This window comes from Panthera uncia (assembly GCF_023721935.1).
Source record: "Panthera uncia isolate 11264 chromosome B3 unlocalized genomic scaffold, Puncia_PCG_1.0 HiC_scaffold_1, whole genome shotgun sequence".
Classification (NCBI taxonomy): Eukaryota; Metazoa; Chordata; class Mammalia; order Carnivora; family Felidae; genus Panthera; species Panthera uncia.
Window position 1 is genome coordinate 41,062,013 of NW_026057582.1, and position 18,651 is coordinate 41,080,663.

At 33.7% G+C, this 18,651-nt stretch overlaps 1 protein-coding gene across 2 annotated transcripts in view; it reads right to left on the reverse strand.

Moving 5' to 3' along the window:
- Positions 1-18,651, reverse strand: part of ARID4A (AT-rich interaction domain 4A) — a 69,433-nt gene that overhangs the window by 43,114 nt on the left and 7,668 nt on the right. For both annotated transcript variants that reach the window (XM_049612682.1, XM_049612681.1), the window contains exons 6-11: positions 11,984-12,063; positions 11,800-11,894; positions 9,716-9,848; positions 6,527-6,606; positions 4,408-4,484; positions 3,845-4,011 (exon numbers count right to left, since the gene is read on the reverse strand). In XM_049612682.1, coding sequence (XP_049468639.1) covers positions 3,845-4,011; positions 4,408-4,484; positions 6,527-6,606; positions 9,716-9,848; positions 11,800-11,894; positions 11,984-12,063 — 632 coding nt within the window. The remainder of the gene's footprint in view (positions 1-3,844; positions 4,012-4,407; positions 4,485-6,526; positions 6,607-9,715; positions 9,849-11,799; positions 11,895-11,983; positions 12,064-18,651) is intronic.

The following is an 18,651-nucleotide window of genomic DNA, read 5'->3' on the forward strand; positions in this document are numbered from 1 at the left end:
ACTTAGCATAATTTTCCCGAGTTACCAAGCATTTACTCAAAGTGATCTTGACAGATCACTAACAAATGCCTTTACAAAAAGACATAAATACAAACACCACTAGATTTACATATAAGAAAAGAATTCCAGTTTCCATGAATAAAAAAACCACAAGCACTTATGATTTTTGCAATAGTGGAATGTAATTAGGTATGACTGGTATTAGATCCGACAGTAATTCCTAGAAAATTCAAAAATCGGAGAAATGGATGTCGGTACTTCTAAACAAACAAAAAAAGAGTATCTCATAAAAATGCACTAAACTCTTATTTTCATCACTAAATATGAAATTAGAAGAGATTTTTGAAAGGGCCCAACACATAAGGCTACTTATAGCAAACCAAAAGAATAAAACAGCTGCAACTAGTCAAATTCCCTTTTAATAAAAACGTCTTCACCTATTTATTTTATCCTTAGACAACTCTCCTCCATTCATCCAAAGTGAATTTAAGGAAGGAGTAAATGAATAATTGACATCATTACTTATGTTTACATGGACTTTTCAATGAATTTCAAAGCTTAAAAGGAAATCAGGAGTATCTTTTCTAATATAAAATTTTCCTAATAAAAGACATTTAAGTAATACCCACAAAAATATTCTCCAGGGCTTTTTTTGAATGTAATTACCAACAGGTTAAAATTCAGTCATCAAATATAGATAGGACCTACTTCCTGTTAGACTCGCAAGTCTTTTCCACCCAATAACAGTACAAAACATATTTCTTGCACTCCAATCCTGAATCACCAATGCTCAGGAATTCAAAATAATATTAAATAAAAAAGATGCTCTTCCACATGGTAAAGCCATGAATCTCAAATTTCCTTATTTAGACTATTTTAGGGTACTCAAAGCATCAAATATAAAAGACAATGTCCACTGCCCATTAACACTGCAGAAGTATCTACACTTGTATGATTCTACTGCATAAAATTTACAAACATCAAATTGTAGGCTAAAGTACTGTTACAGTGATTTACAGTCTGTTATAAAAGATCTTTGTGATCATTATAAAGCAACATTAAATTTTCATGACAAGCATACCATTATGTTTCAGGAAGAATATGATCTATAGTATAATACAACAAACAGCTTAGCCTCACCTATGTAGTAAAGGCCTGTAATGACTAAGCCAGGTAGGCCTTGGCTTATCAGACTTTAATTCATTTTATACCATACCCACTTTTTCCCCCTTTGTTTTATGTAGATTAAACTGCTTCTCAGTTTATCAGTACATTAAATTTTTTAAAATTACTGTTCAAGACAAATTAGAATGATTCAGCAACTAAATGTTAAGTCCAAGAGCAAGAAATGCAGCTGATTTTTTTTTCTAAAGCAACCAAAATCTCACTCAAGAAATGTACCTCCGTGGCCAGAAAAAAAAAAAAAAAGAGGAATTAGTTCCTGTCAAGCAATTCAATAAAGTATATGCTATGAAACTGACCATCTGGAAAATAATTTAAATTAACGGTCAGACAACTCAGTGCCTTAATACTGTAATTTTGCTTTTATTTTTCAGTAGATAAAAAGCATTCTTTTTCACTTAATTTTAACAGGTTCATAATTTAAATAACACATTTTAAGAAAATACTATCCCTTACAAAGGTCCTTACATCTTTAAATTTCTTTACTTATTACCTGCAAACAATAGGTAACAGAGCTTGCCTCTGCTCTTCATTCTTTTTTTTACTAACATTTATGCACAGCTTGAATAAAACGTTATGATTTTTATGAAATTAATAGCTGTAATAAGAGCACTATTTACTAATTACTATTTTATAGCCATCTTTTCCAACCTTACTACAGAGCTCTTTTTACTCTCTTTGTTTAAAATTTCAGGGTTTTCTTTTGGGGGGTGGGGAGTAAAGAAAATGCATTCTAAAAGGGACACCAATTAAAAGTATTAGCAAAAATAGGCCAATCTTCTTTCAATATTTGGCAATATCCAGATCCTAACTAATGCTAATTTTTTTTTTTTTAAAGCAAAACCAGACTGCAACAGTTCACACCCTGAAAATGTGGCCTATTTACCCTGAAAACACATAATCTATAAATAAATACAGATAAAATACAAAACTCACATTTAATATTTAGACTTTAAATCCTGAATTTTGCTAAACTGTCTCATTATCATTTTCATTTCAAAATCTAATGTTTCAGAAAAATAGCCTTCATCCTCTGATATTCTAAAAATAGACTCCTACTGTCTCTTTTACAAGAAACAATTACGCTTGGTTATGAGTCCTACCATTATTAGCCACATCATCAACACCTAAAATTCTTATTTAACCCCGTTTTTGGCAATCCATATGGTAACTAAATATATTTTAGAAAAAAAATCTTACCTATATGCTGCATTTTCTTTCAAATGCAAAATGGTTAGATTCCCCTTCTACTTAATCAGTACAGTGTCTGAACATTTTTCAGTCTGACTTGCAAATATTTGCTTTCCCTCTTAGGGCATAGCATCCGCAGGGTTATACAGCACTACTTACATTCTCTTCCACATAAAAATCAGACATTACATGAAAGGAAAAGAAAGACAGCCCATTTCAAAGCATCTGGCAAACCTCCATTGGCAACCTGCCAAGCCTCTGCTAAACCTTCCTGTCTTTCGGAGCATGCTCACTTAAAACCAACAGCACGTTACTATGGCAACTCTGTAGGCAGCCTGTAAGTATGAACCGCCATTCTGATTTCAGACTGCAAAAAACCAAATACTGCAGGGGAAGTAAAAGGAAAGAAATATCGCATGCCCTTCATCACATATAAGTATACTCATTTTATTTAACAAATTCACATCTGTATATGTAAAACAGAAACAAGCATTCCACATTTTCCAAGCAAATATTTTTCAGGCTCAAATAGGTCTTCTTTTTGGTAAACTCATTCTCTTTGTCTGCCCCTAGGTCTCTTTGCCTCATAACAACCAAAAATATACTGGACAGTTAGTTTATCCCACTGCTGTATAAACAGATTACAACATTCAATTATCTGGTAGTCCATAAATGATTTCCTAAAATTATATATATACATATACACACACACACATATATTTATATATGTGTGTGTGTGTGTGTGTGTATGTCATACATACACACACACACACACACACACACACACACACATATATATCCTAAATGACATGGTAATATCACACATAAAAATTAACACTTATAAAAACAATCTCTTTTCTCTGATTTATCTATCAAACTGCCAAATGAAATATTCTCTCAGGTTGGATAAGATTTTTTAGTCACCTATATCCTTCAGATACTATGAAATGTCTCAAAGAGGTGAAGTTGCCAAGTTAAGACAGACCAGATCTGAGTTCAAATTCCTGTTCTCCACATTTGAGCTGTGCAACCTTGGGAAAGTTACTTAACCTTCATGACCTTCACTTTCCTCACCTTTAAAGTAAGATAATACCAGTTATACCACATGGTAACATTTTAAATGAGTTGACACATGTAATGTTACATTTCTTTCTCTATGGTTATTTAAAAAGTTTGTACTTGTTGATTATTTAACCTGAAAAGTTCTTTGTAACCTCATATCTGCAAAAAAAAATTATTTCTCATTTACCCACTATGTCGGAATCCAAAAAACTCCCCATCCCCAAATCAATTTGGGCTAGAAAAAGACAGAAATAAATAAAGAGCATCTAAATGAGGGAAAATATACAAAGGTAGTAATTTTACTACTACTTTACTAAACACTTTAACCAACTAAGCCACAGCGCCACCCAGTAATTTTTCTTTAGAGTATTAAAATGTTTTTACATTACAAACATAAAATTTCACCTACCACCTCTTCTTCTTCTTTTTTGGTTTCCTTTTCCTTCTCTTCATCATGTTCTTCAGCTGGACCATCTTCATCATCACTACTGGATGATTCAAGGATTTCACTTATATCCATTTTCCAATTATCAGGAACAATTCTAGTTTTTAAGAAGATGCTTGCTTTCTGAAGCCCTAAATGTAAACAGTTATTATGGACTTAGCAACACAGAATAATAGAAAACATTCAGAGTCAGAAGATCTAGATTCAAATTCAGCTGTCACTTATAAAATGATATCATTAACTTGAACATAACTAAGTCATAATGTTTTATTAGTGTTTATTATTATTCTAGGGAATACTGTTAAAAATATTAATGGTAAAACATGAAAAGTTAAACTTAATATTAAAAGTTAAAAACTACAAATAAAATATTTTATCCAGATATTTAAAAAATAGCCATCAAGTAAGAGTAGATACTAACCCTAAACAATTAAAATGGCACCAGAGAATATTCAGCCTTGGTTTAGCCACTATTTGCCATTTACAGCCACATCATGAAACAATGGATTGATTCATTTTTATTTTACCTGGTTTAGCAGAGAGCTCAGATTCAGGTAGATTGAGAATATCTATTTCCTTGATATCCTTTCTTGCTATAGAATAACTAATTATATGGAAGAATAAAGGGGAGAGAAACCATTATTAAATAAAAATTATGACAAATAATGTTAACACATAGAAGAATATAAGCCTCAAAATCAAAATTATTTTGCCTACAAAATATTTTTAAAAGACCATGCATATCCTGGGGCGCCCAGGGGGCTCAGTCAGTTAAGTGTCCAACTTTGGCTCAGGTCATGATGTCTCAGTCCATGAGTTTGAGCCCCACACCGGGATCTGTGCTGACAGCTCAGAGCCTGGAGCCTGCTTCAGATTCTGCATCTTCCTCCTCTCTCTGCCCCTCCCCTGCTCTCACTCTCTCTCAAAAATAAAGGTTAAGGGGTGCCTGGGTGGCTCAGTCGGTTAAGCATCTGACTTCAGCTCAGGTCATGATCTCACAGTTTGTGAGTTCAAGCCCCGTGTCAGGCTCTGTGCTGACAGCTAGGAACCTGGAGCCTGCTTCGGATTCTGTCTCACCCTCTCTCTGCCCCTTCTCTGCTCATGCTCTGTGTCTGTCTCTCAATAGTAAATAAATGTTAAAAAAAAAAAAAAATTATAATAAAAAAATAAAAGTTAAAAAAAAAAAAAGACCATGCACCACACATATCCTAATCCTTAATAAAAGGCAAGACATAATATAGGCAAAGCTAGTATCCTTTTTTTTAAATGTTTATTTATTTATTTAGAGAAAGAAACAGCGAGAGAGAAATCCCAAGCAGGCTCCTTGCTGTCAGCACAGAGTGGGGCTTGAACTCCCCAACCATGGGATCATGACCTGAACTCAAACCAAGGGTTGGACACTTAACTGACTGAGCCACCCAGACAACCCCAAAATTAGTATCTTAATTCTAAAGATTGACATACTCAAAATACACTAATTTGAAAGCTTCACATTTAGGGGCGCCTGGGTGGCTCAGTCGGTTAAGCGTCCGACTTCGGCTCAGGTCACGATCTCGCGGTCCGGGAGTTCGAGCCCCGCGTCAGGCTCTATGCTGACTGCTCAGAGCCCGGAGCCTGCTTCCGATTCTGTGTCTCCCTCTCTCTATGACCCTTCCCCATTCATGCTCTGTCTCTCTCTGTCTCAAAAATAAATAAACGTTAAAAAAAAAAAAATTAAAAAAAAAAAAAGAAAGCTTCACATTTGTAATATTTCAATCTATGCAACCCTCCCACACACAAGGTATGGGATACTTTGTATCAGCATATTTGCCTTATTGAAGATACAATGTCTATTTTGATCTTTACTATTTCTCTTTTTAAGTTTATTTTATTTTTGAGAGAGAGCATGAGCAAGAGCAGGGAAGGGGCAGAGAGGAGACAGAGGATCTGAAGCAAGCTCTGCACTGATAGCAGAGAGCTCGATGCAGGGTTCTAACTCACGAAACGTGAGATCATGACCTGAGCCGAAGTCAGATGCTTAATGAACTGAGCCATTCAGGCACCCCTGATCTTTGCTATTTCTTAAATTTACTATTTAGTTTAGTCAAATAAATAAATAAATAAATAAATATTAAAATATTTTTATCATTGTAAGATATATTAAATTTTCCACAGTACTTCTCTCTATATATATTTATACATACAAACACACACACTTTTTTCTTTTTTTTTTACATCCTTTGTGGGGAACAAAACAAAGCTGAGGTTAAAGAAAGTTTCTAAAAATCTGACTTAATCAGGAAAAAAGTCAAAATAATTTTAGTAATATTCCATGAAAAGTAAGTTTCATAGTTCATAATATGAAATAGTACACATAATAAAAGTATCAAGCTTTTACAATTAAAGAGAAAACCAATACCATGCTTTATAAAAAAAACTTTTTAAATATTATTACACATTGTTTAGTTTTACAAAACTAAATTAAAATTCGTTATTTTAAATTAAAATTAGGAAAAAATAAACTACATTACAAAAAGTCAAAGCATAATATGTAATGACAGTTCATGAAATGATCAGACTTTTCAAAATAAAGTGTGGACTATGGAAGGGTCTATCACTGTGATCTCATTTTTTTTTCTCCTACCATAATACTATTAAGTGACTCACAATTTAGAATCGATAAATGATCGAACTAAACACTGGTCTTTTTTCACTGTGATGTCATCATTACAGCTGGGAGATATTACCTGAAATATAAAATAAAGAACAGGATTGGTGCCTAATTTCCCTTGATCAAAAAAATATACATTTTTAAAAAGAGTAGTTCTGGATCCCCCTCACTTCTCAAATGAATTATATTTTGTTAAGAAAGAGTTTAATTATTAATAATTTCCATTATAAATGAATTACTTAAAAAAGAAGGTTGCCTTGTGATTTTTCTTTAACATATTGGTTTTCTGGATATTTAATTTATTCAGTTATTAGATCATACAATAAATAGTTAATACAATATAAATAATATGACCACCACTTTAAAAAATTTGATTTCTTCTAAGCTACGTAATCATTTCTTGTCCAAAAAGTCAAACATATGATCTGTGATGAAAATGTGGCATAGTATAAGGTTTAAAAATATCCTTGAATCAAGATCTGTTTTGAAATCTGCTATCTGTTTAAAATAAATATCTAAGTTCCCTTTCTTACCAGGGCATTACAATTTTTAGTAATGAAAGCAAATCAAAGAAAATCTAAGAACTTTTTAATTTCTTAACTTTTAAAAGTAACAAATGTCTGAACATTAGTAAATAGCTAATCTCTATACATTCTTTATGGCACTTAATATTTTTTAAAAATAAAGTCTACCAATGAATTGCTGAAATTTACCTGCTCATTATCACCCCTAACACTAGCCCCCCTCTGCTACAATCTAGCACCACCCACAGAACTTTATGCAATGATGGAAATGTTCTGTTATCTGCACTGCTAAGCACTTAAAATGTGGTAGTGCAACTGAGAGACTGAATTTTTAATTCTATTTAATTTTAATTAAATCACATGTAAATGTAAACAGTCACGTAGGACTCATGGCTATCATATTAAACAGTCTATATCCAGATAATTAAAAATTCTTGGCTGTTGTATCAGCTGCCTTAACATCAGATGGCAGTAAATGTTTGTGTGTTCGTTAGACGCTGGTAATTATTAGACAAATAGTAGAGTTCTGTCTGCCCTTAAGGAGCTAATGGCACAATGGAGAGGTAAACACAAAACAACACGATGGAGGATAAGTACAGAGATGAAAACACCTAGGAGGAAGACTTAACCCAATCTGGGGAAGGAAGAGGTATGGCAGCAAAGGCTTAAGATTAAGTCTTAAAGGATGAGTAGGCACAGCCCAGGGCTTAATTACCTCACCTGTGAACCACTAGAATGGCCTCCAAATTGATTCCTGTCATCTCCAGTGTTTCCAACAATCCATTCAACATACTACTGCCTCATTAACATTCCTAAACATGCAGCTCAATAATGTTACTCTTCTGCAAAATTCTATGCAGAATTATGGTCACATTCCTGGGGTGAACTTTTAAAGACTCTTCTGCCCTAGATCCAAATTATCTTCCCAGTCTTATTTCCTATTATTCCCCTATTGTTGTTTAACATTTAGCCAAAATGGATTTCCAGAGCAAATAGTTCCATGAGCAAACCCTTTGCTTTTCTGCTTTTACTGTTTTCCTCTAAGAAAGTCCTCTAGAGAAGCTCTGCTTAACTAACTTTAAATCTGTCAAGGCTCAGTTCAAAAGCAACAGCTTCATGAAGACTTTCTGGATTTCCTTCAATAAATGTAAATTTTCAGGACAAGAAGTCCTAATGTTGAACATATACTATTGTGTATATAGTTACTTGAATTATTCTCTGCATTAAAATTACAATATTAATAAAATGTGAGATTAGTGTCTTACTCATCTTTTATTTTCTACATTCCCTGGCAAATAAGTCTGTTGAGTAAATGAAGGGATTAAAAAAATCTCTTAAAAAAAATCTCTTGGCAAATTATGACCTGAAAATTCTGAATCCAAACCCATTTACTTGTTTGCCTGTACAACTGAAAGACTCAAAGGATTTTCAGACTTTTTCTAGGTAAACTTACTATATATAGCAACTGAGTAATATACTTACATGCACACAGAAACATTAAAAATTGGCCTCGGTTCACTAAAGGATTCTAATCTAATTCGGGACACATTTTGTGCCAGCACTGTTGTTAGAGATATATGTCATATCAAAACTCAGAAAAGGGGAATAGTTATGTTAGAGTAGTTAAGGGAGACTGAAGAAAACGTAGGCCTTGAGCTGAATGTTAAGACACTTAAAAGGAGAGGAGTACAAAAAGGAGAAAATGGAGACAGGTATTACCAAGTATTATTGATTCCTCTCATGAAATAATTCTCTTGCCCATCCCTTCTTCTCATTCCTTCCCCGAGTAAGCAAAGATTAGATTTCCCTACCAACCCATCCAAGACTTACTATTTGCAAAACCTAGGTGTACCCACCCTTCCTTTCCCCAATACTCCCTTTCCTACTCCAGTGTCTGCGCCAAGTTTTAAAAATGACTATATAAACTTTAATTGCTATGTAATGTCTTAGATGTATACAATAAGGTCCTCAAGAGCAATGTGTTACAAGGTTCATAGTTTTCTCTCTTCTAAGCAACTTAGAGGTGGAACTCCCTGCACATCCTCAGTAAATACTAATTGATTTAAGGCAAAAGGGTAAAGGTTTGGAAGAGAAGTCTTTTACACAGAGAGCAGTTAAGAGAGAACCTGAGTATGAAGCTTACACTGAAAATGGGAAGCTAAGAGCTAGGATAGCCTCAGAAATCCATCTAAAGAATCCAGAATTGATCCATTAGGCAGTCCGTGAAAGTTTTTTGGGGTTTGTTTTTGAGAATGGGACTACTATGATTAAATCAGTGTTTAAAAACTACTCTACAGAAGTTGCTTCTGGAAAATTTGTCTAAATTTAGCAAAAAACCCAAGAATCAAGTTAAGGGAACTTGGAGGAAATTACCATAAATCAAGTGTAAAATGGTAACAGGAATAGGATAAAAAGAGACCACTGCACACATTTTCAAGGAAAAACTGAAAGATCCCAATAAATGACTGATTATAGAAAATTAAAGGAAATAACAAAGGAAAACAGTGAAGTGTGTGAGACCTAAGTAGGATTGCTCAATGTTGCAATAAAGTCCAAATTAAATTTGGGTAATACTTTCAAAATATTTTAAATGCTTTTTAAAGATCCATGTTAAACAAAATTTTAAATGGTTGATTAATTCTGCAAAGAAATCTTACTTACCAAAGCAGGATACCCATCAGTCTTCTCAGATGTTGATATCACACTTACAACTTTTCCTAACAATTCGTCATTGAGACGTCGCTTATCGTCATCTTCCTCTTCACTACTTTCTTCTTCCTTTTCGTCCTCATTACTAAAAGTCAAAATAACTCTATCATGATCTTAACATAAACCATTGTTGAGACAGAGTGGTGTGAATTTAACATGTACAATTCAATTTCTAATCTGGATTACTCCAGAGTAGGAGTAGCCTCTTACTGAAATTGAAGAGATGGATACTTCCCTAGTCCCAAAGTAGTCCTGAGCTGTCCATGATGACTCTGAGTCCATGCCACTAGATGAATGAGGATTTGGACTTAGCTCTTATGCCAACCACCAGCTGGGACAGAAAAGCCTAATTATGTCACCATGAAGTACTTACTGTGCCAAATACATTTTTTTAAAAAGATTATCCTTCTACCTTTTATATATGCCAGATGTAACTCTACTTCCTAACAGGTTATGAAAAGATCTCATCAAAAAAACATGTGAAGGTTTATTTAAATTAGCTTATCTACACAATTAAACAAGCAAACAAACCCATGGTGAGGAACAGTCTACAAAACGGGCCTGTACTCTTCAAAAATATCAATGTCGGGAAAATACCAAAAAAAAAAAAAAACAAAACAAAAAACAAAAAAACTGAAGAACTTTTCCATATTAAAGGAGATTTAAGAACTATATAAACTAGGATGCTCAGGGGCGCCTGGGTGGCATAATCAGTTGAGCGTCTGATTCTCGGTTTCAGCTTGGGTCTTAATCTCACATTTCATGAGTTCAAGCCCCATGTCAGGCTCTAAGCTGACAGCACGGAGCCTGCTTGGATTTCTCTCTCCCTCTCTGCCCCTCCCCTGCTTGTGCTGTCTCTGCCTCTCTCTAAATAAGTAAGTAAACTTAAAAAAAAAATTATAAAAAAACAAAACTAGGGCGCCCCGGTGGCTCAGTCAGTTAAGTATCTGACTTCAGCTCAGGTCAGATCTCATGGTTCCTGTGTTCAAGTCCCGCATCAAGTAAGCTGAGCCCTACTTGGGGTAAGCCCTTGCTTCCCTCTCCCTCTGCCACTCGTGGTATTCTCTCTTTCTCTGCCCCTCGCTCTCTTCCACCCTCTCTGTCCAAAAAAAAAAAAAAAAAAAAAAAAAGAACCATGTAAACAAAATGTAATGCATGATCTTGGGTTGGACCCTGGATTCAGTGGATGCCTATAAAGGCTATTATTGGAACAAGTGGCAAAATTTAAAATATGGACTATACCTTACTAGATAATATCATTTTATTAATGTTGAATTTTCTGAATTTGATAATCATACTTTGGCTATATAAGAGAATTTCCTTATTCTTAAAGTATTTAAAGGTAGGTCTGATGCTTATAATATACTTTCAGAAGGTTCAACCAATTAAAATTATCATTAGGGCGCCTGGGTGGCTCAGTCAAGTGTTGGACTCTTGGATTTGGCTCAAGTCATGATCTCATGGTCCGTGGGTTCGAGCCCCAAGTCAGACTCTGCACTGACAGTGTGGAGCCTGCTTGGGATTCTCTCTCTCTGCCTCTCCCATACTTGCGTGTGCATCTCTCTCTCAAAAAATAAAAGTTAAAAAATAGTAATAATAAAAAATAATCATTAAGTTAAAAAATAGCTACATATCCACAGAGGAAATGATAAAGCAAATGTGCCAAAAATTTTAACAATTACTGAATCTAGATGATGAGTATATGAAAGTTTATTGCACGATTTTTAAGTTTGGAATGTTTTTGAAATAAAAAGGTTAAAAAATACATATACTCACTTAAAATAGAAAAACACATCGTATCAATTAAGAAATTTGGCAAAGTAACTCAAGACAAAAATAACCCTTTTTGAAAAAGGAGTTATGATAATTCTCAGAGTAATGGGAATAATTAAGAACAAGGTCTGCTCAAGGTAAAATGTCTAACATAATGATACAAGATACTATGGAAAAGTTACCTGAACAATTTTAGCCATCTTAGAAGACTCATTTGTTTAATGTTGTAATAACTGTAATATTACTGTATATGAAACACTCACACAGGAAGAGACGACCTCCTTCCTCTGTTCGTCTTCTTTGCAATTACAGGAGTTCCAAAATGCTCTGGATTTGTTAAGGGAAGCTGGTCAAGTGTCTAGATAAGAAACAACAGACAAATTAAATCACATCTTGCCTCGATGTTAGAAGTTATTCAACTCAAAAAGTCCATCCATGTCACCCTACCTCACTCTCGGCAAAATGTCTCTCTCCTTTTAGGCAAAGTGAAGTGCGTCTCAGTGTTCTCTCATCACCATCATCAAACACTACAAGAAGCAAGAGATATCAGAGAATTTATGCACACTAAGTAAACATGTCACTGCAGAGAACAATATTGCTGCTATTTAGTTAAGGCTTAATATTTGTAAGAACCATTATTTTTTTTTCCAAAAGCTTTTAAAATGTACACAGTACATTTTTCATTCTGTAGATACTGAACACAGGTTACATGGCTGCTCCCAACTGCCTAAGTGTCTCCATTCATTTAGCAACCTAATCAAAGCACCAGTGATTAAATTACCTTTAATCCTGGAAGAATGAGCAAAAAAAAAACCTGGTTTACAAAAAAAGAAGTATTATGGGTTTTGTTCAGAACAGTTATCAATGAAGTATCTCTAACTTCCAGAAACTGTTTGACTTCTAGGAATGCTTCTTGGATTATTGTACTACCTCTACTTATTTGCATGATAACTTCCTTTAGTAGAAGTCTATTGGGTAACAAATTCTAAAGTCATAAGATTCAACATTTTTCTTTTGCTGGAGAAGGATTAAGAAATTTAGAATTAAAGGTTGAAACAAGGAAACATCAGAAAGATGAAATTTTCTTAAATTTCAAAAGTCAGTTATAATTGCACAGCTTTCTCAGAAGTTTTTACTTTTACTACATTAAAAAAAATTTTATAGGCTTAATTTTCCAGAAACATACTCTTATTTTAACATCTAAAGTTACCAAGTGTATTAAAAAGAAAATGCTCTCAGAAGACACCTGATTGCCCATCATTATGAAGAAATAAAATATAAAAAGGTGGAATCCTTACCTCAGATACTTATAATGCAAACACGTATCAATATATGTTTGTGTATTGTATGAAAATACCATATACACAGAAATAGTTATTTTAAGATGTAATCCCAACTTCCACAATTCTAGATGCTTTTTCATTCTAACAGAATAAATTAATGTTAATAAAGGGAAACTCTACATTACTTTGCTTTAATAATATTTAATCATAAACTTATTTTTTTCATGCTAAGAACTTATGTAAGAGCACTCAACTTCTTCAGTATTTATCTACCTCAGTCAGTTCTTTCTCCAAAAGTAAAGACATCTAGTTTAAATTCTCTTACACGCAGGAGACAATGCAGAGAAAATGAAAAGTTCCTGAAGCACATATTCAGAGAACCATGTTTGCACAAAAGGAGCCGTGTTGTACAGTCAATAACGCAGAAATTAATGACCGCTGCAAACACAACGACAGGATAAAACACAATATCCTCCAACAATTACATTACTAATCTACACTTGATTAACAGTGCTCTAAACATTTGTAACAAAATTATGATTCATATGGTGTCATCAAATCTAATAAATACACCACTGTTCTTTTAAAACTTCAAGATCATGAAATTATTATACCAAACTTAAAATAATCCTTCATGTTTGTATTAATATCCATAAGTATATTAAAGAATAAAAGCTTAAAAGTTCCAATTTTCCTTAAAGGCTACAATATATAAGATGGTAACAACGGACACACACATACACACCCATGTGCACACACATTTAAGTGGAGGTGTGAGGAAGGAACATGAAAATATCAGAACAATCCATAATATCAAATTTATGCAAAATGTTTTCCACAGTGTTTCATCATTAATCAATGGCAGCCTCAAATCAAAATGTTCTGATGAGAAATTTCAACAATTTAAAATCTTTAATTCTTGTTTTTTAAAATAATCACTTTAAGGGGTGCCTGGTTGGCTCAGTTAAGTGTCCAACTCTCGATTTTGGCGCAGGGCTTGATCTCACAGTTCGCGAGTCAGAGCCCCATGTCGGGCTATGCGCTGACGGTGGTGATTTATTAATAAATAAACTAACTTAAAATAATCTCTGAAATAATCAGATTTTTGAAGGAAAAAATACTTTTAACTTCAACATACTTTATCATGAATAGAAATAATGTAAGAACCAAAAAAACTTCTCAAAAGAGAACTGTGGCACCAACAATTTTATGATTTTATATAAGAATGCTTCCAACTTTGAGTGAACGAAGAGAAACCGTTTACTTTTTTTTTTTTTTAATTCACGGACTATACAAAGGTATGTATTTGAGTACTTTATACAAGTCTGAAAAGCTACATAACTTCTCAAGATTTTCTGAAAGACAAATAGAAACCCCAACAACACAGTGAACCTATTAATCAAGACATCCCCGATTATGAAAATCATGAAGAAGTTCCATCTAGAACAAGTTTCCTCTATAACTTCCATGTTAGAAGTATCATCTAAAAGAACACCAAACACTCTTCAGGCACTGAAGAGTGACTCTGGCATTTTGATAAGAGTGAAATAATTAATTGGTATATATAAACTGGTGTATACAGTATATTTAGCTTTTTTTTAAGTTCAAGATGTCTATTACAGTATGCCAAGAGGAAAAAGTCTGACTATAAGGATTTAGTAATTCTATGAAATGTTTTCTACTTGACAAAAATGATATTTAAATAGACTATTGAGTGCAAAACTTACAAAAGCAGTATCTCTGTTATTATGTTAAATACAGATACAAAAACTTAATTTGAAAACGACAAAGCTAAGTCTCTCTCAATAACTGATCAGGGTAGACAAAACAATGCTAATGCAAACAAATATATGAAGCCTAACTCTACACTTGAGAATTAAAAGAAACAAAAGCAACAGGGATCTATCTAACTACTAAATACAAAAAGATCTACCCATGAAAATAGCACTGTTAGATGCTGGAGGATAGTAAGAGAACAACAGTAAATTAACTTTATCTCTCCAAAGATGTAATTGGCTATCACCTATTAAGCTTCTACCATGTCCTAATTCTCACAGCAGCCTCTGCCAGGTAGGAATCGCTATCCTCTTTTATAAAGAAATTGAGAAGCAGAAGGCTAATCAATGAGCTACAGTTTTGTTAAGGGGGAATCAAAATGCATAATAAATAGGTATGGGGCAGAGGCATAAAATGAACACAGGAGAGAAGTCAAGAATTCTGACTTTGCAAAAAGAAAATATTATTGTTGTATCTGTGTATACCAGTTAAAATTAATAAAATATTTATATATACATTTATATATTAATTAAAATATTTCACATAGTGGATAAAAACTTTAAAATTACATACTCTAGGTAAAACCAATAGTTTTGTTACATAAACTCATTTGTGATACAGAAATCCCTCTGCAGCCAAGGTCCAGAACTTCAGAAATCAAGAAACTTAACAAATGTATAATGATATTGACAAAATATCATGGGAATGCTAAGTCTTTTGGAAGGCCATTTAAACAACAGGTTAAAGCACATCACAGGAAGGCATAGATTTCTTTGTTGCTTAGTACTTTCTAAATGATCTTCTAGTCCTGGTTTTGAAAACATTTGTGGTTGAATCTGATTATAAAAACACTTGTCATAAGAGGTTCTAACTAAATTAAAAAGCTTTGGGGCACCTGGGTAGCTCAGTTGGTTAAGCATCTGACTCTAGATTTCGGCTCAGGTCATGATCTCACAGTTGGTGAGTTCACGTCCCCAGTTGAGCTCTGCACTGACAGCACGGAGCCTGCGTGGGATTCTGTCTCTCCCTGTCTCTCTGCCCTGCTTACGTGTGCTCTCTCTCAAAATAAATAAACATTAAAAAAAAAAAAAAAGCCTTAGTAAGCCTACAGCACATTCTACAAAAGTCAGTCCATTCACCAGTTTAAGCTAAACCTCCTCTACTCCATGAACCTTAACTTCCATGAGATCTGATACAACTGATGTACAAAACAGTAACCAGAAAGCATGAAAAAATCTTGAGTCTTAAAAAGCATTTGTCACAAAGATATATAAATAATCAAATAAATTTTAGTGTAAAATTTTATATATTGTACATATGAATATACATTTTATATGTAAGTTACTAAAATTAACAATTCTGTCCTTTACATTTTCCTTATTTTTCAAGTACAATGTGTTATTTTTATATTCCAAAAAAAGCAAAAGAAGAGCAGTTTTAGAATGTTTTATGGACAGCTGTATTTACCAGGAGTTAATGGCAACATTCAAGTGGAGATACAAATTCCAATCCTAATTAATACCTTTGAACCACTAGAAAGGTAACCATACACTTCTATACATTACAGATTCCTTATCTTTAATGCAAAGATAAGAACTGCCAATTGAATAAACTATGCTAGGGAAGCACTGTTTTATGTTAGGAAGGGGAAATATTTCCAAGGCTCAAAAAACAAACAAAAAATCCATAAACTCAGGCCACTTATTATTCAACATTAAAGAGGAAGGTAATATTAGATTTTTAAAAATTAGTTCATATTAGATCTATAGTCTCTTTCATAATTGGTTATTCAGCTATCGTAGGAAAAGTACCTATATTACGTAAGTTAATATCAGACTCATTAGGTAGCTTTTGATCACCAATGATCATAACTCTTATTTGATCTAAACCAGTAGTGTGGTATCCTCTTTTCGTTTTTAATAGTCAAATTTTGAGATCTCTTAAAATAAAAAAGTGATATGGAGATCATTAATACTTTGTATAACTTTCTGATTCTACCTATATAACACTTCACTAGGAATTAGAAACCAAGAAGAATTTCAGAAAAGAGGAATTAAACCCAACAGGTAGTAGTCACTCAATTAATTGAAAAATATAGAAGGCTCATGACCTGTGAGAGAGGACACATTTTATTTTGCCATCTTTTAGGCTCATTATACTCTAATCATTCTTTATGTGGGCTACATGCTTCAACATCTAAATATTCTTTATAACAGAGAGTGCTATATTGAACATACTTAAGTTAACAGTGCCTGTTAACATCTTAGATTTTTTAGGTCACTTGCCATCATTACAAAGATGCAAAAAACTTAAATATTTTGAATTTTTCTCCTGAATAAGTCTCCAGTTTTTCTAAGTATGGACTACTTTACTAATGTGTAATACCTGCATTAAATTCACCCAATGTAATTATAAAAAGAAAGATTCTTGGATTGCCATCCCCAGACCTACTAAATTGAAGAGATTTGGAGTCCTCAAATCCTCATTTTTTAAACAAACACCAAGTGATTCTTATGTACACTAATGCTTGATACACGAATTACATGCAATTAAGATGCTAAGCTCTTTCAGAAAAAGAATTATACAGTTTCTTCTGTAATTACTCATCACAGAAAATCACCACAGAGAATGCTCAGTAGCAACTAGCTTTTAGAAATGCTAAAATGCCATTCATGTAAAGGATAAAGATCTGCTATTCTGGAGTGCAGAAGTCCCAAATGTGAAAACATGAGAAGTATCACTTCTGCAGAATCACAAGCATTATATCAGTAAAACTTCACAAGTACTGTGAATGCAGCCTTGATATTAAATATCAAATAGGATGCAATATTAGTATTTGAATACACATCACATAATCTTGCGTAACTCTGCACGTATCAGTGCCTGTAATTTTTTTTTACTTTTGAGAGAGAGAGAGAGCGCATGAGCAGGGCAGGGACAGAGGGAGAAGGAGGATCCCAAGCAGACTTCACGCTGTCAGTGCACAGCTGGACGCAGGGCTCGAATTCACAAACTGGGAGATCATGACCCGAGCCAAAACCAAGAGTCAGAGGCTTGACCGACTGAGCCACCCGGGTGCCTCTCAATGCCTGTAATTGTTATCACTGCTTTAATATAATAAAATTGTATTTACTTAATCTCTAAAAGTTAACATTAAATTTAGTTTTTAAATCTCTAACAACTATCAACAGCTACAACCAAGCTTCCTAAAAATACGTAGTTCATAGTAACAGCACCATTGTGAACTGACACTGCTTTCTAAGAGGCCCAAGAAGAATAAAAATGGTCAGAAAATAGTAGTTACGTACAACAAACTGCTACTTCTAATAGAAGCCACAGAGCAAGACACAAGAAGTACAATTTTTAAACAAAGCACATTCTTCACAGCTTTGAGCATCACCTGAAGATGAATGATTTTTACCCAAAGCCACAAATCAAGTAAACTAAAAGTAAACCTACAGGATCATTTCCTTTCCTTCTTTAAGGAAACCACAACACCATAATTACACCACTTATACCAAGATATAAATGTGAAAACCAAACAATGCTATAGATGTTCAGTATAAAATAAAGGATGGATGTTATCCACAGGATTGTGTAGTCTGAACGTACTGAGAGGAGATTAGGAAATCTTAATCATTACTATTCTTATCAACATAATAACAGCAACTATATAAGTAGTACATTTAAGTTTTAGTTTACATGCATTAAGACACTTGTTGCTACTCCCTAAAGTTTTTTAAAGCAAGCGTAAGCTTATGCATGGAATGTTAAGTATGCATTCTGATTAGCAGCACATATATCTTTCCTTTTTTAATAATGAACATTTTTAAATTTTTTTTATATTTATTTTTGAGAGAAAGACAGAGCAAAGTGGGGGAAAGGCAGAGAGAAGGAGACACAGAATCCGAAGCAGGCTCTAGGCTCTGAGCTGTCAGCACAGAGCCCAATGCAGGGCCGAATCCACAAACCGTGAGATCATGACCTGAGCAGAAGTCGGACGCTTAACTGACTGAGCCATCCAGGCACCCCACTTTTTTTTTTTTTTTTAATGTT